Raw genomic sequence first — 22,470 nt, 5'->3', positions numbered from 1 at the left:
CTCGGGAATTTTGGTCAGGATCAGGCCAATGATCCAATATAAAGCAATATTCATAAAGAAGTAGTTGAGGTAAATGGGGTCCCCGTCGAGGGGAGAGTCAAGGGCCCAGGGCCATATTATGTGATTAAGGGTGATCTGCTACACAGAGTAGTCCAGGTCCAAGAGCAAGTCATAGAACAACTCTTGGTCCCACAGAAGCATCAGAGGGGCATGATGGATCTGGCCCACAGCCATCTGTTCGGGGGCCATCTAGGGGTAGATAAGACCCTTGATCAGATTCTGCAGAGGTTTTTTTGGCCTGGCATCTATGCGGCGGTCCGGCAATATTGTACCTCCTGTCTGGAATGTCAGTTACATGAGCCCCGACCACACCTAAGGGCCCCTTTGGTACCTCTACCAATTATTGAAATCCCATTCAAGCAAATAGCTATGGATCTAGTAGGGCCACTGGAGAAGTCAGCCCGGGGTCATCAGTACATTCTGGTAGTACTAGATTATGCCACCCGATATCCTGAGGCCGTACCCCTACGGAACACCATGTCCAAGACCATAGCCAAAGAATTAGTCCGGATTTTTTCCAGAGTAGGGATACCTAAAGAGATCCTGATGGACCAAGGGACCCCCTTCGTGTCTAAGTTAATGAAGGACCTATGTACAATACTCCATATATGGACCCTCAGGACGTCAGTCTATCATCCCCAGACCGATGGTCTTGTTGAACTCTTCAATAGAACACTGAAGAACATGCTACAGAAAGTGGTTAGTCACGATGGGAAAAACTGGGACGCCCTGCTACCTTACTTGCTGTTTGCTGTATGGGAGGTTCCCCAAGCTTCCACTGGATTCTTCCCATTCGAGCTGTTATATGGTCGCCACCGCAGGGGCATATTGGACATGGCCAAAGAGGGCTGGGAAGAACAGCCGAACCCCGGGAGAAACATCGTTGAACATGTGTTAATAGCCAAAGTCGCCCCCCTTGTGTGCGAAGACCTGGAGAAGGCTCAAGGGGCCCAATGGACATACTACAATCGCCAAGCAATGACCCGGAAGTTCCAGGTGGAAGACCGGGTAATGGTGCTCATACCCACGGCAGAGAGCAAGCTCCTGGCCAGGTGGCAGGGGCCATATGAGAGAATAGAAGCCATAGGAGAAGTTGACTATAAGGTCTGACAGCTGGGTTGCCGGAAGCTGGAGCAGATCTACCATATAAACCTGCTGAAGCCATGGCAGGATAGAGAAGCGCATGTGGTTGTGCTAGGGGCACCATCCCCTAAAAGCGACCAGCCCGACCAAGTGCGAATATCCCCGGAGTTGACTCCGGAGCAACGATCTGAAGTGATCAGCCTGATTAAACGCAACCAGGATGTGTTCTCAGAAAAGCCAGGCAGGACTACTGAGGTTCACCATCACATCCTCACAGAGCCTGGAGTGAAGGTGAACGTCAAGCCATACCGGATCCCAGAGGCCAAAAGCGAGGAGATCAGGACAGTGGTCAGGAAAATGCTGGCCTTTGGAGTCATTGAAGACTCTCATAGCCAATGGTCAAGCCCAGTGGTTTCAGTGCCTAAGCCGGATGGCAGTGTGAGGTTCTGCAACGACTTCCGAAAGCTGAAGGAGGTATCCCAGTTTGATGCGTACCCTATACCCTAGATAGATGAGCTAACCGACAACGTTATCATATATAGCACCAACTGGGAGACACACTTGGAGAAGGTGGAGGCAGTGCTGGATACCCTGAGGAAGGCGGGGCTGACGGCAAACCCCTCCAAATGTTCACTCAGGCTAGATGAAGCCAAATACTTCAGGTATATAGTGGGGAGGGGTGTGGATGAGGCCCCAACTCAACAAGTTAGAAGCTATACAGAAGTGGCCCCAACCACTCCGAAAAAACCAGGTCAGAGCATTTCTGGGACTAGTGGGGTACTCTAGATGGTTCATTCCCCACTTTGCCACCAGGGCATGCCCATTAATGGACCTAACGAAAGCTCGGGGCCCAGACATAGTAAGATGGACGACCGCAGCTGAAGACGCTTTTTCAGTTCTACGGACGGCCCTCTGCACTGACCCCGTACTCGTGGCCCCAGACTGGGGGAAGGAGTTTATCCTACAAACCGAGGCCTCTGATGTAGAGTTGAGGGCAGTACTTTCACAAATGGTCGGGGATGATGAACACCCCATCCTCTTCCTTAGTAGGAAGCTCCTGCTTAGGGAACGGAAATACGCCGTTGTCGAAAAAGAATGCCTGGCAGTAAAATGGGCTGTAGAAAGCCTCTGCTACTATTTACTGGGACGGAGCTTTACCCTTGTCACGGACCATGCTCCTCTGCAGTGGATGCACCAAAATAAAGACAAAAATGCGAGAGTGACGAGATGGTTCCTGTTGCTTCAACCCTTCCACTTCAGAGTACAACATAGGTCTGGAATCCAACATGACAATGTGGATGGCCTGTCGAGAGTGCCCTGTTTGCCAGCCCAAACCCGTAGTGTTGAGCGGGGGGGGGGGCGGAATATATGGTAAACCCAGGACAAACAGCTACAAAAGGGGGGTAGTAATTAGTCCCAAGAGATTAAAAGGCCCCTCCCTATCCACTGAGGAGAGAGAACCAGGGGGCAATAAGGTTCAGCTGGAAAAGGGGCTGCTAGGGAACCAATTAGGGTCAGCGGACTCCAACTACTTGGGACCTTTTTAAACCCTCCCCTGGGTGGTAGGAGGGGGAGAGTGAGGGAGTGAGAGGAGCAGGGAAGCTGCCAGCAGGCTGTTTGCAGCAAGACACCAGACCTTCCCAGTAGGGAGGTTGCACTCGCTCCCCAGAAGGGAAGGAAAACCAGCACAAGGGACTGACTGAGGAGACGAGTAGCAGGACCCTGTGCCACCTGTAAGGATTCACCTTGTCCGAGACACGAGTGTCCAAGGCTAAAAAGGACTGAGCCTGCTGAAGCGAACAAGGTATTTTGCCTCACCTTGTTTTCCCTATAAATGTATCGCAGTGCAGTGAGCTGCGATGTACGTGGGAAGCTGCGGGGCACGGTCCCAAACGAACGACGGATCGGTACATACTGCGAGTGTCCAGTGGAGCAGGGGCTGGATGCTCCAGGGGGATGCTTGGGGGTTGAAGCGTGCCTGTTGCTCATCTGCAGAGGGACAGCGGTGTCTGTGCAGGCTGAGAGTGGGGCGATTGTGTTGCTGGTGGAGTCACGGAGCTGATTTCTGGCAGGCACAGACCAGGCTCTCTCATGCTAAGGGCAGGTGGTAGTTTAGGTGCTGCACAATCCTGGGTACCGCCAGGAAGCGTCCCAGGGACTTCGGACACTATCTGTACTGGGGCTTCAGAACAGACAAACCAGCAATTCAAGGAGATATTCAGACCTGTTTGACCTGGATCCCTCTAGCAACAAACTTGTGCCATGAAAGCAAAAAAGCACAGGCCACCATTCGCGAGCTGACCCCTATGGACTACAACCAAAGTGCACCGCTGCAGTCATATCATGAAGCATCACAACCCGTAAACCCGCCCACGCAGCTGTGTGCTGAATGGAACAAGTCAAGCAGGAGACAGCAAAGTCCACAATGATCAGCTCCAACACCAGGAGCTGACATAGCCACAAAAACGCTGGAACATGGAGAGACAGCTGGATTCTGGGAGATCAAATGTACTCTTAACCCTTTCCCACCACACTACCCCTTCTTCCTGAGCCTCTGCCCTCGTGCCACCTCTTCCCCCCCAAGACCCCGCCCCCATCACTCACCCTTACAGCCGGTAAAATGTGATGGGGCCATGGCCCCTGCTCCCCCGTTTTCTGGTACCCTTGCTTCAGGGTGGGAGAACAGAAGTGGCTGTTTGACTTCTTTGATTCCTGCATGGAGGTACCCACGCTGTGAAGACAGGCCAAAGCTGTCGCACTACTCAAGCCACAAAGACCCTAAACTCTGTAACATTACCACTCAAGAGCCTTATTCTGCTTACCCTACAACAGGGGTGGGCAAACTACAGCCCGCCAGCAGTTTTAAGTTGGCCATTGCGCTCCTGCTGGGAAGCAGGGTCTGGGGCTTGCCCCACTCTGGCCGGGAAGCAGGATCGGGGGCCACTCCATGCAGCTCTTGGAAGCAGCAGCATGGCCCCGCTCCGGCTCCTACGCTCCAGCTCCAATGGCCCCCTCCGGCGCGCCAATGGAAGCTGCAGGGGCAGCGCCTTTGGACGGGGCAGCGTGCAAAAGCCGCCTGGCTGCACCTCCCCATGGGAGCCAGAGATGAGACATGCTGCTCCTTCTGGAAGCCGCATGGAGCCTGCCCCCCTGAGCCTCTCCCCATGCCCCAACCCCTTGCCCCAGCCCTGATCCCTCTCCCACCCTCTGAAACCCTTGATCCCAGCCCAGAGCACCCTCCTGCACCCCAAACCCTTCATCCTCAGCCCCACCCCAGAGCCCACACCCCCAACCGGAGTCCTCACCCCCCCCGGGATTCCAATCCCCCACCCCAGCCCTGATCCCCCTCCAAACCCCTTGATCCCAGCCTACAGCACCCTCCTGCACCCCAAACTCTTCATCCTCAGCCCTACCCCAGAGCCCACACCCCCAGAGTCCTCACCCACCCCGGCACCCCACTGCCCCACCCCAGCCCAGAGCCCCCTCCCACAACCTGAACTCCTCATTTCTGGCCCCATCCCAAAGCCCACACCCCCAACCTGAGCCCTCACTCCCTCCCGCAACACAACCCCAATTTTGTGAGCATTCATGGCCCGCCATACAATTTCTATTCCCAGATGTGGCCCTTGGGCCAAAAAGTTTGCCCACCCCTGCCCTACAAGCTATATGAACAGACAATAGCAGATGGAATAGCACCAGCAGTAGAAGGCCAGTTGACTGATGACCATGCCCAGGACCTTCCTGCCTGTGGCCAAGTTGTAAACCTAACTCAATACATCGAAAATGTCTTCAAAGCCTGTAAAATTAAGAGAAGTTGTGCTGTTGACCTGTCAGTTACTTATAACCCTGTTAACTATTGTGTGCTTCTACTGAAGTAGCAAGGTGGCCCAAGTCACCTCCCTGCTCAAAAAGTGACTTTTTTTGTTGTGATGGATGGCCAGAAAAGTCAATGTCATTCTCAATGGAATGGCTTGCCCCAAGGTTCCGTGGCGTCACCCTTTCTGGTTTATGTCTACACAAATGACCAGCTGGAATTCCCGATGTGTGAAGATTTATTTAGGCAGATGATCTTTGCATCACTACCCAGTCGGAAAGATTGGAGGACATTCTAACTGGCTTCCTGAGTGTACTATCACACATGGATCCTGAATGCCAGCCCTACCAAGACACCAGCTTATGCCTTCTACCTGAAACACCATCAGGCCAAGCAAAACTATCGTGGGCTGGTACAATCCTTGAGCTCTATGAATATCCAGTGTACTTAAGGGTCACATTAGAATCATAGAATATCAGGGTTGGAAGGGACCTCAGGCGGTCATCTAGTCCAACCCCCTGCTCAAAGCAGGACCAATCCCCAACTAAATCATCCCAGCCAGGGCTTTGTCAAGCCTGACCTTAAAACTTCTAAGGAAGGAGATTCCACCACCTCCCTAGGTAACGCATTCCAGTGTTTCACCACCCTCATAGTGAAAAAGTTTTTCCTAATATCCAACCTAAACCTCCCCCACTGCAACTTGAGACCATTACTCCTTGTTCTGTCATCTGCTACCACTGAGAACAGCCTAGATCCATCCTCTTTGGAACCCCCTTTCAGGTAGTTGAAAGCAGCTATCAAATCCCCCCTCATTCTTCTCTTCTGCAGACTAAACAATCCCAGTTCCCTCAGCCTCTCCTCATAAGTCATGTGTTCCAGTCCCCTAATCATTCTTGTTGCCCTCTGCTGGACTCTTTCCAATTTTTCCACATCCTTCTTGTACTGTGGGGCCCAAAACTGGACACAGTACTCCAGATGAGGCCTCACCAATGGCGAATAGAGGAGAACGATCACGTCCCTCGATCTGCTGGCAATGCCCCTACTTATACATCCCAAAATTCCATTGGCCTTCTTGGCAACAACAGCACACTGTTGACTCATATCCAGCTTCTCGTCCACTGTAACCCCTAGGTCCTTTTCTGTAGAACTGCTGCCTAGCCATTCGGTCCCTAGTCTGTAGTGGTGCATGGGATCCTTCCGTCCTAAGTGCAGGACTCTGCACTTGTCCTTGTTGAACCTTATCAGATTTCTTTTGGCCCAATCCTCTAATTTGTCTAGGGCCCTCTGTATCCTATCCCTACCCTCCAGCGTATCTACCTCTCCTCCCAGTTTAGTGTCACCTGCAAACTTGCTGAGGGTGCAATCCACACCATCCTCCAGATCATTTATGTAGATATTGAACAAAACCGGCCCCAGGACTGACCCTTGGGGCACTCCACTTGATACTGGCTGCCAACTAGACATGGAGCCATTGATCACTATCCGTTGAGCCCGACAATCTAGACAACTTTCTATCCATCTTGTAGTCCATTCATCCAATCCATACTTCTTTAACTTGCTGGCAAGAATACTGTGGGAGACAGTGTCAAAAGCTTTGCTAAAGTCAAGGAACAACACGTCCACTGCTTTCCCCTCATCCACAGAGCCAGTTATCTTGTCATAGAAGGCAATTACATTAGTCAGGCATGACTTGCCCTTGGTGAATCCATGCTGACTGTTCCTGATCACTTTCCTCTCCTCTAAGTGCTTCAGAATTGATTCCTTGAGGACCTGCTCCATGATTTTTCCAGGGACTGAGGTGAGGCTGACTGGCTGTAGTTCCCAGGAACCTCCTCCTTCCCTTTTTTAAAGATGGGCACTACATTAGCCTTTTTCCAGTCGTCCGGGACTTCCCACGATCGCCCTGAGTTTTCGAAGATTTTGGCCAATGGCTCCGCAATCACATCCGCCAACTCCTTTAGCACTCTTGGATGCAGCGCATCTGGCCCCATGGACTTGTTGTCGTCCAGCTTTTCTAAATAGTGCCGAACCACTTCTTTCTCCACAGAGGGCTGATCACCTCCTCCCCATACTGTGCTGCCCAGTGCAGTAGTCTGAGAGCTGACCTCGTTCATGAAGACAGAGGCAAAGAAAGTATTGAGTACATTAGCTTTTTATATATCCTCTACCACTAGGTTGCCTCCCTCATTCAGTAAGGGGCCCACATTTTCCTTGACTTTCTTCTTGTTGCTGACATACCTGAAGAAACCCTTCGTGTTACTCTTAACATCTCTTGCTAGCTGCAACTCCAGGTGTGATTTGGTCTTCCTGATTTCACTCCTGCATTCCCAAACAATATTTTTATACTCCTCCCTGGTCATTTGTCCAATCTTCCACTTCTTGTAAGCTTCTTTTTTGTGTTTTGTGTTTAAGATCAGCAAGCTGGTCGCTTGCCATATTTACTATTCTTTCTACACATGTGGATGGTTTGTCACTGTAACCTCAGTAAGGATTCTTTAAAATACAGCCAGCTCTGCTGGACTACTTTCCCCCTCATGTTATTCTCCCAGGGGATCCTGCCCATCAGTTCCCTGAGGGAGTCAAAGTCTGCTTTTCTGAAGTCCAGGGTCCGTATTCTGCTGCTCTCCTTTCTTCCCTGTGTCAGGATCCTGAACTCGACCATCTCATGGTCACTGCCTCCCAGGTTCCCATCCACTTTATCTTCCCTACTAATTCTTCCCAGTTTGTGAGCAGCAGGTCAAGAAGAGCTCTGCCCCTAGTTGGTTCTTCCAGCACTTGCACCAGGAAATTGTCCCCTAAACTTTCCAAAAACTTCCTGGATTGTCTGTGCACCACTGTATTGCTCTCCCAGCAGATATCAGGGTGATTGAAGTCTCCCATGAGAACCAGGGCCTGCGATCTAGTAACTTCTGAGAGTTGCCAGAAGAAAGCCTTGTCCACCTCATCCCCCTGATCCAGACTCCCACCACGACATCACCCTTGTTGCTCACACTTCTAAACTTAATCCAGAGACACTCAGGTTTTTCCGCGGTTTCATAGCGGAGCTCTGAGCAGTCATACTGCTCCCTTACATACAGTGCCACTCCCCCACCTTTTCTGCCCTGCCTCTCCTTCCTGAACAGTTTATATCCATCCATGACAGTGCTCCAGTTATGTGAGTTATCCCACCAAGTCTCTGTTATTCCAATCACATCATAATTCCTTGACTGTGCCAGGACTTCCAGTTCTCCCTGCTTGTTTCCCAGGCTTCTTGCATTTGTGTATAGGCACTTGAGATAACCCGCTGATTGTCCCTTTTTCTCAGTATGAGGCAGAAGCCCTCCCCTCTCACGCACTCCTGCTCGTGCTTCCTCCCAGTATCCCGCTTCTCCACTTACCTCAGGGCTTTGGTCTCCTTCCCCCAGTGAACCTAGTTTAAAGCCCTCCTCACTAGGTTAGCCAGCCTGCTTGCGAAGCTGCTCTTCCCTCTCTTCGTTAGGTGGAGCCCGTCTCTGCCCAGCACTCCTCCTTCTTGGAACACCATCCCATGGTCAAAGAATCCAAAGCCTTCTGTCCGACACCACCTGCGTAGCCATTTGTTGACTTCCACGATTTGACAGTCTCTACCCAGGCCTTTTCCTTCCACGGGGAGGATGGACGAGAAGACCACTTGCGCCTCAAACTCCTTTATCCTTCTTCCCAGAGCCACGTAGTCCGCAGTGATCCACTCAAGGTCATTCTTGGCAGTATCATTGGTGCCCACGTGGAGAAGCAGGAAGGGGTAGCAATCAGAGGGCTTGATGAGTCTCGGCAGTCTCTCCGTCACATTGTGAATCCTAGCTCCTGGCAAGCAGCAGACTTCTCGGTTTTCCCGGTCGGGGCGGCAGATAGATGACTCAGTCCCCCTGATGAGAGAGTCCCCGACCACCACCACCCGCCTCCGCCTCTTGGGAGTGGTGGTCGTTGAACCCCCAACCCTAGGACAGTGCATCTCATGCCTTCCAATCAGTGGAGTCTCCTTCTGTTCCCTTCCCTCAGATAGAACGGTGGCACTCAAAGAGCACATCAAGAAACTGAAAAAGAAAGTGAAACTCCAGGAATTGCGTACTCCAAAAACTGGCCCACATAAAAGGGGAGCTCACCCCAAAGCACACCAACTGACCAGTCTTGCCCTGTGGTACTAGCTCCAGAGTGCTGTGCTCCATATGGTCCAGCATGAGCTATGCACACAAAATTGTTACAGAAACTCAATCAATCCCGCAGAATCATCACAGGCACTTTTAAACTGTAGCTATACTGCCTTGCAGGGACTACACCATCGTCAGTGAGGTAGAAAGGAGAGACCAAAACAGGTGTATGATCCCAGATACCCACTGCACGGACACATTCCACCATCATAAGAACGGCCATATGGGTCAGACCAAAGGTCCATCCAGCCCAGGATCCTGTCTACCAACATTGCCAATGCCAGGTGCCCCAGAGGGAGTGAACCTAACAGGTAATGATCAAGTGATCTCTCTCCTGCCATCCATCTCCACCCTCTGACAAACAGAGGCTAGGGACACCATTCCTTACCCATCCTGGTTAATAGCTTAACCTTCATGAATTTATCCAATTTTCTTTTAAAGTTTGAATTTATCCAGTTCTCTTCATCGATGAGGCTGAAGTCCCGAAAGAGCTTTGTCTCTGAAAACCCTTTACCCCAAATACCTCTGTGGCAAGCTCCAGAGTAATAAAGAGGCAGAAGAACTTGGAGAACCAAATTCCTTCACAACCACTCCCTCCAGGCACGACCTTGAACGAAAACCCTGCGTTGCGGATCCCCAAGGGCAGTGCAACACCCCCAAATTTGAACAATCTCTTGGGGGACCCCCTTTGTGGTGCCAGACACCGAAGCAGTCTCCTTCTGGGGGAAGGGATAGCTCAGTGGTTTGAGCATTGGCCTGCTAAACCCAGGGTTATGAGTTCAATTCTTGAGGGGCCATTTAGGGATCTGGGGCAAAAATTGCGGATTGGTCCTGTTTTGAACAGGGGGTTGGACTAGAGGACCTCCTGAGGTCCCTTCCAACCCTGATATTCTATGATTCACAGGGCAGGCCATATGGCCTCCCTGCCACCTGAGCCTGAACCTCTGGGGCTCTCTGCTCAGCTTCCCTCCTGAGAGGCAGGGAAATCCTCAGCCCTCTGGGGTCATTGGTTGCTAGGTGTCAATGTCCTGGTGAGTGGGCTTTCCATTGTCTTCTCAGATGTTCCATTGATATGAGTTGGCCTCTGCTAGTATTAGAATAGGAGGGTTGGAAGGGACCTCAGGAGGTCATCTAGTCCAACCCCCTGCTCAAAGCAGGACCAATCCCCAATTTTTGCCCCAGATCCCTAAATGGCCCCCTCAAGGATTGAACTCACAAATCTGGGTTTAGCAGGCCAATGCTCAAACCACTGAGCTACCCCCCCCCCCTTTTTTAACAACCCATTCAGTCCGCTCTGTCAGCTAGGCCATATGAACGAACACACACACACACACACGCACCATGTCTCAGCCTTCACTGAGAGCAAACTTTTCTCCCCACACCAGGTCGCCATGCAAGGTATAGGGGAAACTGAGGTACACACAGGGCTCGTAAAAATACTACAGAAAATTCCTGCTCTGTCACACACAGATGTACTCTAAATCGAGTGAGAGCTGGGGTGGCAGAGACAGGTGACAATACGATCAAGTGGAAGCTGAGGAACAGCCCCAGATGTGAATGTGAAGAGCCTAGGCAAACATCTGAATGCTTCCCCCGTCAACATCTGTCCTCCTGAGGAGCTGTTTAAGATTAGAGACACCACCAGGTCATGGCTGCTGTTTTGGAATGATAAGCTATGATGATTATCTCAGAGATGCCCTCCACACTTCCTTTTCCAGTGCCCACACGTGACCCAAGTTACATATGATCGTTCCCATGCATGTCTTTGGACCTCTCCCCCACACTCACTCCTTTTGTAATGGACTCTGCAAGAGGCAGTTTATGTTGCCACCTAGAGCAGAGGTGGGCAAACTACGGCCCACGAGCCACATCCGGTCCACGGGACCGTCTTGCCCGGCTCCTGAGCTCCTGGCCCAGCAGAATCATAGAATATCAGGGTTGGAAGGGACCTCAGTAGGTCATCTAGTCCAACCCCCTGCTCGAAGCAGGACCAATTCCCAGTTAAATCATCCCAGCCAGGGCTTTGTCAAGCCTGACCTTAAAAACCTCTAAGGAAGGAGGTTCTACCATCTCCCTAGGTAACGCATTCCAGTGTTTCACCACCCTCATAGTGAAAAAGTTTTTCCTAATATCCAATCTAAACCTCCCCCACTGCAACTTGAGACTATTACTCCTCGTTCTGTCATCTGCTACCATTGAGAACAGTCTAGAGCCATCCTCTTTGGAACCCCCTTTTAGGTAGTTGAAAGCAGCTATCAAATCCCCCCTCATTCTTCTCTTCTGCAGACTAAACAATCCCAGCTCCCTCAGCCTCTCCTCATAAGTCATGTGTTCTAGACCCCTAATCATTTTTGTTGCCCTTCGCTGGACTCTCTCCAATTTATCCACATCCTTCATGTAGTGTGGGGCCCAAAACTGGACACAGTACTCCAGATGAGGCCTCACCAATGTCGAATAGAGGGGAATGATCACGTCCCTCGATCTGCTCGCTATGCCCCTACTTATACATCCCAAAATGCCATTGGCCTTCTTGGCAACAAGGGCACACTGCTGACTCATATCCAGCTTCTCGTCCACTGTCACCCCTAGGTCCTTTTCCGCAGAACTGCTGCCTAGCCATTCGGCCCCTAGTCTGTAGCGGTGCATTGGATTCTTCCGTCCTAAGTGCAGGACCCTGCACTTATCCTTATTGAACCTCATCAGATTTCTTTTGGCCCAATCCTCCAATTTGTCTAGGTCCTTCTGTATCCTATCCCTCCCCTCCAGCGTATCTACCACTCCTCCCAGTTTAGTATCATCCGCAAAGTCAGAGGGCGGGGAACAGGGGGGTTGAATGGGGGCAGGGGTCCCGGGGGGGTGGTCAGGGGACAGGGAGCAGGGCAGGGGTCCCGGGGAGGGGGCACTCAGGAAGGAGAGGGGCAGTTGAATAGGGTGGAGGGTGGCAGTTAGGGGTGGGGGGTCCAGGGGCGGTCAGGGAGAAGAGGTGGTTGGATGGGGCAGGGGTCCTGGGGGGTAGCAGGGGGTCCAGGGGCAGTCAGGGGACTGAGAGAAGGAGGGGTGGATGGGGCAGGGGTCCAGGGGACCATCAGGGAACAGGGGCAGTTGGATGGGGCAGGAGTCCCGTGGGGGCTGGGCCATGCCTGGCTGTTTGGGGAGGCACAGCCTCCCCTAACCGGCCCTCCATACAATTTCAGAAACCTGATGTGGCCCTCAGGCCAAAAAGTTTGCCCACCCCTGACCTAGAGGCTGCAGCCCACAGTGCAGGCACAGAGAGGACAAAGGTCCAATTGCCACTACCATCTTGGGGATCTCATTTAGCTCCAGTGACAGAGGCTGGGGTGCGTGGAGCGGACAAGGCAGCAGCTCCCCAGAGATGGGAGGGGTGATTCGCCTGGTTATCAGCACATGTGCGATTCCTCCCCGCAAGCCTCCCGCTTACCGGACAGCCGAGATGAAGTGATATGTCTCCTTCCAGTAGGGCAGCAGCTGGGAAGCCTCTTCATCATAGAGCCGCACATTCAGGTAGGTGAAAAGTGCCGGGAAGAAGTTATCGATTTCCCGGGTCACGTTGAGGATGTGGCTGATTCTGACACAGAGGAGGAGTGAGGGAGGTGCTGGGGGCTCCCCAGTACTACCGCACCCCGAAACACCCTACTCCCAGTGCCCATCCCAGCAGGCAGCCTTGGAGACAAGCTGCCCTGCCCCCCCACTAGGAGCACCAGCAGTGCAGTGAGGCAGTGCAGGAGGCAGGTTTCAAAGTCAGCTCAGACAGCCCCTTGCATCCTGGAGAACAATAGGCAGGCAGGGGCAGGGGCCCTCCAAGACACCCATCCCCCAGCACCTGGGCTCCAGTGTTTCAGGATGGCTGTGGGGACAGACCTTGCCCTAGGAGCAGCAGCAGACTCACTAACCTCTCTACACTGTCTGGCCACTGCAGGGCAATGGAAAGATGCCCTGGGTCAACACGGGCCAGGTGAGGAATCTTCCCCCAACCCTCCCCCAGGGCCGGAGCACACACCTGTTGCGCTGCAGCTCCTCCAAGTTGGCTGCGTTCCACTCGGAGCCCTAGAGACAGGCAGAGAGGGGGACAGCAGGGTGAATGGACGAATGGGGAAATCCGGGGCAGCGACTGCAGCCGCTCCCTTAGCGCTTTCTCAAGGAAAGTCCAACCCCCAGGGGGCTACGTCCAGCCCTGAGTAACTGCAAGAGCTCCTCCTGCTGGGAGAGGATGGAACTGGAGTAGTTGGGAGCTCCCCTAACAACCAGTGCTTCTGCCCCACTTCCCACAGTGCCCCCTTCTGGGAGAGGCCAGAACTGGAATAGGTGGGAGCTCTCCCCACAGCCTGCATTCCTGCTCCACTCCCTGCAGTGCCCCCTGCTGGAAGAGGCCAGGACAGAGCTTTCCCCAGCCTCTGGCAGCTCCTCACTAGGTACAGGTGATCGAAGATCTTGGAGGGACGATCCATCTGGGCCATGATGAGCAGCATCTCATTGTCAATGAACTCCTTGTACTCCTTCAGGCTGCAGCTAGTGCGGCGCTCCAGCTCCGTGCGGATCTGCAAGGGGAACAGAGCATCAGAGGGAAGATCCCGCTCTGGCCCCAGGGCGGGAAGCAAGGTTGGCTGGTTACTCCCACTTCCCCCTAACCCATACATCCTGCCCCTCTTTCCTTCCCGTTCCCGCAGCCAATCACTTCCCAGGCCCATCTTTACCCAAAAATGCATGCCCATCTCCATCTTCCACCCCAAACCCCTTCCTCCACCACCCACTCCTCCACCTCTCCCTCCTCCCCATGCACCCCACCTCCTTGGAGGTGATGCTCTCCAGATCAGCCGTGGCCATCAGCTCACGCAGTTTGGCCCGGATCTTCCGCTCCATAAGCTCACGCTCTGTTGGCCTGGGGCACAGAAATAGGTAGGGTGTCAAAGCCCACAGGGCTCCCGGATTCTGCCCCCAGACCCCACCCGCCTACTAGGGTTTGGCTTAGATTCAACCGATTCACACACTCTAGGGAAGATTCAAACCTGGTGCTCCAGCAAGGGGGTGAGAACTCTTTTCCAGCCAATCAGCATCCAGCGTTCGAGGCTCTTATGTGGAGCCCTGCCTTGTCCAGATCCCCGCTGGCTGCCAAGGTGAGGACTGCCCCAGGGAGAGGGGGACATCTGTGGCTCGCTGAATGAAGCTGGTGGGGGGAGCCCCCCCGGCCTCCCACCCTGTGCCGATACCACCCCTCCCCGCCCACAGCGCTGGTACTGACTGGTCAGAGAAGAGAGCAGGGGAGTCGGGCCGCACGGACTCCAGGTCGGACATGGCCAGCCACTCATTGATGCAGCTCTGCTCTGAGGCTATGGTGCGCTGGTACCACTCAGCCCAGCCCAGAGCGCTGCCCCCGGGGAAGTGGTTGTTGTGGACAGCTTCATTGCATGCCTTGTGCAGCACCTGCAGCACCGACCTGGGGGAGGGGAGCAGACAGACATCAGATTGGAGACACAACAAGCGCAAGGCACAGACCCCTGCCCACTGGGAGGAGAGAGGGTCCTCCCCATGTGGGACCCCACCTGCTCCCCTGCTGCTTGGCTAGTGCCTGGGAATGGGGCATCTGCACTAGAACTACTTTACTGTCACAGCCCCTGTGAGACAAATGAGAGGGGGGAGAGCTCCCTTTTGTGGGCACCCAGCCAGCCAGTTAGCTGCAAAATCCCCGTTTGTAGCTATTCTCTACTTGCTTAGAGGTGGGTGTTGGTAGTCAGGGACTCTCTCCTCAGGGCGACTGAGTCATCTATCTGCCACCCTGACCGGGAAAACTGAGAAGTCTGCTGCTTGCCAGGAGCTAGGATTCACGATGTGACAGAGAGACTGCCGAGACTCATCAAGCCCTCGGGCTGCTACCCCTTCCTGCTTCTCCACGTGGGCACAAATGATACTGCCAAGAATGACCTTGAGCAGATCACTGCAGACTACGTGGCTCTGGGAAGAAGGATAAAGGAGTTTGAGGCGCAAGTGGTCTTCTCGTCCATCCTCCCCATGGAAGGAAAAGGCCTGGGTAGAGACTGTCGAATCGTGGAAGTCAACAAATGGCTACGCAGGTGGTGTCGGAGAGAAGGCTTTGGATTCTTTGACCATGGGATGGTGTTCCAAGAAGGAGGACTGCTAGCCAGAGACGGGCTCCACCTAACGAAGACAGGGAAGAGCATCTTCGCAAGCAGACTGGCTAACCTAGTGAGGAGGGCTTTAAACTAGGTTCACCGGGGGAAGTAGACCAAAGCCCTGAGGTAAGTGGGATACCGAGAGGAATCACGAGCAGGAGCACGCAGGTCCTGCCTCATGCTGAGAAAAAGGGAAGATCACCGAGTTATCTCAAAAAGAAAAGGAGTACTTGTGGCACCTTAGAGACTAACCAATTTATTTGAGCATGAGCTTTCGTGAGCTACAGCTCACTTCATCGGATGCATGCCGTGGAAACTGCAGCAGACTTTATTTATACACAGAGAATATGAAAAAATACCTCCTCCCACCCCACTGTCCTGCTGGTAATAGCTTATCTAAAGTGATCATCAGGTGGGCCATTTCCAGCACAAATCCAGGTTTTCTCACCCTCCACCCCCCCCTTATCTCAAGTGCCTATATACAAATGAAAGAAGCCTGGGAAACAAGCAGGGAGAACTGGAAGTCCTGGCACAGTCAAGGAATTATGATGTGATTGGAATAACAGAGACTTGGCGGGATAACTCACATGACTGGAGTACTGTCATGGATGGATATAAGCTGTTCAGGAAGGACAGGCAGGGCAGAAAAGTTGGGGAGTGGCACTGTATGTAAGAGAGCAGTATGACTGCTCAGAGCTCAAGTATGAAACTGCGGAAAAACCTGAGTGTCTCTGGATTAAGTTTAGAAGTGTGAGCAACAAGGGTGATGTCGTGGTGGGAGTCTGCTATAGACCACCAGACCAGGGAGATGAGGTGGACGAAGCTTTTTTCCAGCAACTCACGGAAGTTACTAGATCGCAGGCCCTGGTTCTCATGGGAGACTTCAATCACCCTGATATCTGCTGGGAGAGCAATACAGTGGTGCACAGACAATCCAGGAAGTTTTTGGAAAGGGTAGGGGACAATTTCCTGGTGCAAGTGCTGGAAGAACCAACTAGGGGCAGAGCTCTTCTTGACCTGCTGCTCACAAACTGGGAAGAATTAGTAGGGAAGATAAAGTGGATGGGAACCTGGGAGGCAGTGACCATGAGATGGTCGAGTTCAGGATCCTGACACAGGGAAGAAAGGAGAGCAGCAGAATACGGACCCTGGACTTCAGAAAAGCAGACTTTGACCACCTCAGGGAAATGATGGGCAGGATCCCCTGGGAGAATATAACATAAGGGGCAAGGGAGTCCAGGAGAGCTGCCTGTATTTTAAAGATTCCTTAATGAGGTTACAGGGACAAACTATCCCGATGTGTAGAAAGAATAGTAAATATGGCAGGCGACCAGCTTGGCTTAACAGTGAAATCCTTGCTGATCTTGAACACAAAAAAGAAGCTTACAAGAAGTGGAAGATTGAACAAATGACCAGGGAAGAGTATAAAAATATTGCTCGGGGATGCAGGAGTGAAATCAGGAAGGCCAAATCACACCTGGAGTTGAAGCTAGCAAGAGATGTTAAGAGTAACAAGAAGGGTTTCTTCAGGTATGTTAGCAACAAGAAGGAAGTCAAGGAAAGTGTGGGCCCCTTACTGAATGAGAGAGGCAACCTAGTGGCAGAGGATGTGGAAAAAGCTAATGCTTTTTTTGCCTCTGTCTTCACGAACAAGGTCAGCTCCCAGACTACTGCACTGAGCAGCACAGCATGGGGAGGAGGTGACCAGCCCCCTGTGGAGAGAGAAGAGGTTCGGGACTATTTAGAAAAACTGGATGACCACAAGTCCATGGGGCCGGATGCGCTGCATCTGAGAGTGCTAAAGGAGTTGGAGGATGTGATTGCAGAGCCATTGGCCATTATCTTTGAAAACTCATGGCGATCCGGGGAAGTCCCGGACGACTGGAAAAAGGCTAATGTAGTGCCCATCTTTAAAAAAGGGAAGGAGGATGATCCTGGGAACTACAGGCCAGTCAGCCTCACCTTAGTCCCTGGAAAAATCATGGAGCAGGTCCTCAAGGAATCAATTCTGAAGCACTTAGAGGAGAGGAAAGTGATCAGGAACAGTCAGCATGAATTCACCAAGGACAAGTCATGCTTGGCTAAACTAATTACCTCCTATGACGAGATAACTGGCTCTGTGGATGAGGGGAAAGCAGTGGACGTGTTGTTCCTTGACTTTAGCAAAGCTTTTGACACGGTCTCCCACAGTATTCTTGCCAGCAAGTTAAAGAAGTATGGATTGGATGAATGGACTACAAGATGGATAGATAGTTGTCTAGATTGTCGGGCTCAACGGGTAGTGATCAATGGCTCCATGTCTAGTTGGCAGCCAGTATCAAGTGGAGTGCCCCAAGGGTCGGTCCTGGGGCCGGTTTTGTTCAATATCTTCATAAATGATCTGGAAGATGGTGTGGATTGCACCCTCAGCAAGTTTGCAGATGACACTAAACTGGGAGGAGAGGTAGATACGCTGGAGGGTAGGGATAGGATACAGAGGGCCCTAGACAAATTAGAGGATTGGGCCAAAAGAAATCTGATAAGGTTCAACAAGGACAAGTGCAGAGTCCTGCACTTAGGACGGAAGAATCCCATACACCCCTACAGACTAGGGACCGAATGGCTTGGCAGCTGTTCTGCAGAAAAGGACCTAGGGGTTACAGTGTACGAGAAGCTGGATATGAGTCAACAGTGTGCTGTTGTTGCCAAGAAGGCCAATGGCATTTTGGGATGTATATGTAGGGGCATTGCCAGCAGATCGAGGGACGTGATCGTTCCACTCTATTCGACACTGGTGAGGCCTCATCTGGAGTACTGTGTCCAGTTTTGGGCCCTGCACTACAAGAAGGATGTGGAAAAATTGGAAAGAGTCCAGCGGAGGGCAACAAAAATTATTAGGAGACTGGAACACGTGACTTATGAGGAGAGGCTGAGGGATCTGGGATTGTTTAGTCTGCGGAAGAGAAGAATGAGGGGGGATTTGATAGCTGCTTTCAACTACCTGAAAGGGGTTTCCAGAGAGGATGGATCTAGGCTGTTCTCAGTGGTAGCTGATCACAGAACAAGGAGTAATGGTCTCAAGTTGCAGTGGGGGAGGTTTAGGTTGGATATTAGGAAAAACTTTTTTACTAGGAGGGTGGTGAAACACTGGAATGCGTTGCCTAGGGAGGTCGTGGAATCTCCTTCCTTAGATATTTTTTAAGGTCAGGCTTGACAAAGCCCTGGCTGGAATGATTTAGTTGGGGATTGGTCCTGCTTTGAGCAGGGTGTTGAACTTGATGACCTCCTGAGGTCCCTTCCAACCCTGATATTCTATGATTCTGTGCTTTACCTGTAAAGAGTTAACAAGCCCACAGGTAAAAGGAAAGGAGTGGGCACCTGACCAAAAGAGCCAATGGGAGGGCTAGAACTTTTTAAAATAGGGAAATAACTTCTCTTTGTCTGTGTTGTGGTTCTCCGGAAAAGAGCAGAGCAGCAATGCTGTATGCAGCTTTAAAACCAGGTATGAAAAAGCATCAAATCATACCTCAACCCTACTTATCTGAAACCCCAAATATGTAATAATCAGCGAATGTCTAGGAAGACGCTATTAGGGTTATTTATTTTATTTCTTATTGGCTTGTGGACTCCTTTGTGCTAACCCCAGATGCTTTTGTTTGCTTGTAACCTTTAAGCTGAACCTCAAGAGAGCTATCTTGATACTTAATTTTTGTAATTGTTTTTTTAAGATCTAGCAAAAAGCTTGGGTTCCAAATGTATTTCCTTTCATTTGGGGTTTAATAAAATTTACCATTTTTAAGAACAGGATTGGATTTTTGTGTCCCTAAGAGGTTTGTGCAGATGTTGTTTAATTAGCTGGTGGCAACAGCTGATTTCCTTTGTTTTCTTTCTCAGCTTTTCCCTGGTGTGGGGTGGGGGTGAAAGGGCTTGAGGGTATCCCAGAGGAGGGAATTCCCAAGTGAGCCTTCCTGGGTCCCAAAGAGGTTTTTGCACTTGGGTGGCTACCCATCCAAGGTCAGAGAGAAACCGTGACCTTGGGAGTTCAATGCCAGCCTGGAGTGGCCAGTATTAATTTTTAGAATCCTTGCGGGCCCCCACCTTCTGCACTCGAAATGCCAGAGTGGGGAATCAGTCTTGACATCCTGTTCCATTGATTGCAGGGCTTCGGCACAGGGACACATAAGGGGGAAGAGATCCCCACAGATACCCCTCCAACTCCTGTGGCCACCACATCTCCATCCCAGGGCAATTCCCACAGATATCCTGCCACCACACCTCCACCCCAAGGTAATCCCCACAGACATCCCTCTGTCTCCCACAGCCACCACACCTCCACCCCAGGACAATCCCCATAGATATCCCTCTGCCCCAGTGGCCCTGACAGCTCCCCCAAAGGAAACCCCAGAGGTATCCCTCTACTTTCTGCAGCCATGACACCTCCTCCCTGGGGCTATCCCCACAGATATCCCCTGTTTTCCAAGTCTGATGGGCGGAACAAATGGAAAGCTCACAGTCCAGCTCAAATCCCATCTCTCCCACTCTGTCCCTAAACCCTTGTTCTAGTGGGTCCCAGCCACAGTGATATTCCATCCCCCACATAATCCCAAAGCTCCGACCAGCTGCACTTGACAGGCAGTGTGGGGGTCACTCACCACATGGTCTGCACAGAGATGGGTTTGAAGATGCGCGTCTGCCCCCCGGACGTCACACTGAAGCCCCTAGACACAGAGAGCAAGGCAGGGATTTCACAGGGGGGTTGGGCAGGGAGAGGGGGCTGGATGCAGGAGGAGAGGAGGACATTCACCCTTCACACACAGGGCTGGACTGAGAGGCTCTGTAAATGCGCAGTGCAAGCCCAGCAGCTCCCTGGAACCCAGATCACATGCATGAGCAGAGGTGGGGTGGGTTGCAGCATCTGGGATCTGAGAATCAAGCTGGGCTTTCTCTGCTCCATACAGCAGCGGCAGCACCATTTGCAGGGGGAGGAGAGTGTGTTGGTATTCTCCCAACCTCTGCCCCACAAACCAAGCCCTGCCCATTTGAGAAGCCCATCCCCACACAGACTCTCAGCTTCCTTTAGAAAAAATGACATCTGGGCCTTGCAGTACTTCATACAGCCACCAGAGGTCGCAGTGTGCACTAAAGAGCTCCAAATACTGGGAGGACCCTGGTAAACAAAAGAGTAAAAGCTGGGACTCAAGTTGAAGAACAGAAGGCTATTTCCTTTAATACATGCTTCCTGTTTAAGGAGGTCTGTGAGGCTACTGGGTAGAGCACTGGCCTAGGACTCAGAAAACCTGGGTTCTATTTCTGGCTTGGATTCTGGTCTGCTGGGTGATCTTGGGCAAGTCACTTCCCCCTCTGTGCCTCAGTTTCCTCATCTGTAAAATGGTGCTAATGCTCCTGACTTTCTTTGTATAGTGCTTTGAGATCTACTGATGAAAAGCCCTAGATAGGAGCCAAGTGTTGTTATTATTGCTTAGATCACCAGTGGCATCTGCCTGAGTATGCAGGCAGCTCAGAGCAACAGCTGGGACAGGTACAAATGTGTATCAGTTTATGATGTTGACTCTGAAATGTAAGGGTGGCCCATAAACATTTCCTACGTTAGGAAACATTTTGGTACAATTTCTCACTGCTGACTGGGCTGGTGATGGCTGGTTAAGATGCAGCTGCCCCAGCAGAGCACACGGGACCTTGAGCACCTCGCGTGGGCCATGGCTGGTGGTGCTGCTGTGGGAGCTGGCATGGCTCTCAGAGTCCCACGACCCTGTTCAGAGAGAGGAGGGGGAGCTGTGTGCCAGGCAGTGGTTCAGGCAATGAGTCTGGAGCCTGTACTCCCATCTCCGTCCAGCAGAGGGCAGGACAGGCTTTCGCTGGGGGCACTGTGTGTGGCATGTGGGGGGGTGAAACGCAGTCCTGATTGCACACAAGGCAGAATTTCCCTCTCTCCCCGCACAGGAGATCTCCCCAGTGGGGTAGCACAGACGACTGAGATCTCTTACCCATCACCATCGAGGAAGACCTGGGTGTCGCTCCAGAGGGGCAGCACCATCCCCAGGGTGCATTTGGCTGATCTAGGGGCAGAGAGAGGGGTCAAAGCGCACAGCATAGCTAGGGGGTGAGTGTAGGGGTCCCCACTGGGGTATGGGGGAGGTTGGAACAAGGACAAGACTTGGAACAAGGACCCCACAGACTCCAGCTCCCTGTGCCTCTCCAGGGTTCTGCTCTGGTGCTGGGGGGCAGCCCAAGGGCAGAGCAAAGAGTTTGACCACTCTGGTGCTGAGAGCTCAGGTGGCTCCCCCCGTGGGTCATGGGGCATGAACGCCCCACTCCTCAGTCCTGCTCCCCCCCACCCTAATTCCCCTCTCCTCTGTGCTCCCCCTCCCCATGCCTCACTCACCAACACACTCCTTGCATCCCCTATCCCTCCGTGCTCCTCACTGCACCCCCCGCAATTTCCTCACCCCTCTTCAGGGAAGTCCACACCCAGAAGCACTGTCTCGCTCTTGCCCTCCAGCTCCTCCGTCGACACGAGCAGCAGATACCGGATCCGGTGGGGTCGGGTTGACTCCAGTCGCACAGCCTGGAGATGAAGCCAAAGACAGACTGAGACCTGCCTCTTCATGTGACCTCCCGGTGCCCCTGATATGCCCCTGCCTCTGTGTCACAGTGCCCCCTGCTGTGGAAGGCGGGGCTAGGCAGAGTAGGCTCTGCCCCCTCTGTGGTGACCCAGCGCCCCCTTCGGGGAGGGCAGGACTGGGCAGTAAAGGCACCTCCTTCTCCCCAATTTCCCAGCATCCCCTGCTGCAGAGGGCAGGGCTGGGCAGTGGTTTCCCAGCTCAGTGTCAGGGCTCTGTAAGGGGGATGTTAAGAGATGAACCTCTGGGTCTCTGTTCTGCTCTGGGGGTCAGTGTGTGACTGGGGCTCAGCAATCCACACACAGCTCTCAGGGCTGGGGGGCCCCTGGGGGCATAGGCAGCATGACTCAGCCTTACAAGCAAGGGAAGCTCCCTGCAGAGTCCCCTGGGCTGGACTGTGCAGCTGGCTCTGGCTGCCAGCCCAGGAGGTGAGAGCAAGAGCCCTTCAGCCATAAATGGGGAACTGGCTGCTCAGAAATGAAATTCCACAGGCAGGGATCCCCTCCCCCAACAACCTCCATGCTGCACACAGACAGCACCCCACCTTCCCCTGCCCAGCCCTGTCCTCCCCAGCAAGGGGT

The 22,470-nt window shown here is 52.6% G+C and overlaps 1 protein-coding gene across 5 annotated transcripts in view; it reads right to left on the bottom strand.

Moving 5' to 3' along the window:
• The window catches only part of SSH3 (slingshot protein phosphatase 3), a 35,882-nt gene that overhangs the window by 5,184 nt on the left and 8,228 nt on the right, over positions 1 to 22,470 (bottom strand). For 4 of the 5 annotated variants that reach the window (XM_084631618.1, XM_084631617.1, XM_084631620.1 and 1 more), the window contains 8 exons: positions 21,716 to 21,834; positions 21,254 to 21,325; positions 19,901 to 19,966; positions 14,381 to 14,575; positions 13,927 to 14,020; positions 13,551 to 13,679; positions 13,142 to 13,188; positions 12,563 to 12,709 (listed from right to left, as the gene is read on the bottom strand). In XM_084631618.1, the coding sequence (XP_084487744.1) occupies positions 12,563 to 12,709; positions 13,142 to 13,188; positions 13,551 to 13,679; positions 13,927 to 14,020; positions 14,381 to 14,575; positions 19,901 to 19,966; positions 21,254 to 21,325; positions 21,716 to 21,834 (869 nt within the window). Of the gene's footprint in view, positions 1 to 12,562; positions 12,710 to 13,141; positions 13,189 to 13,550; positions 13,680 to 13,926; positions 14,021 to 14,380; positions 14,576 to 19,900; positions 19,967 to 21,253; positions 21,326 to 21,715; positions 21,835 to 22,246; positions 22,345 to 22,470 lie in introns of those variants that run through there. The other variant, XM_084631619.1, reaches the window with a different exon arrangement.

Source organism: Lepidochelys olivacea (assembly GCF_965140295.1).
Source record: "Lepidochelys olivacea isolate rLepOli2 genome assembly, chromosome: 6".
NCBI lineage: Eukaryota > Metazoa > Chordata > Testudines > Cheloniidae > Lepidochelys > Lepidochelys olivacea.
This window is presented reverse-complemented; position numbering and strand designations above follow the sequence as displayed.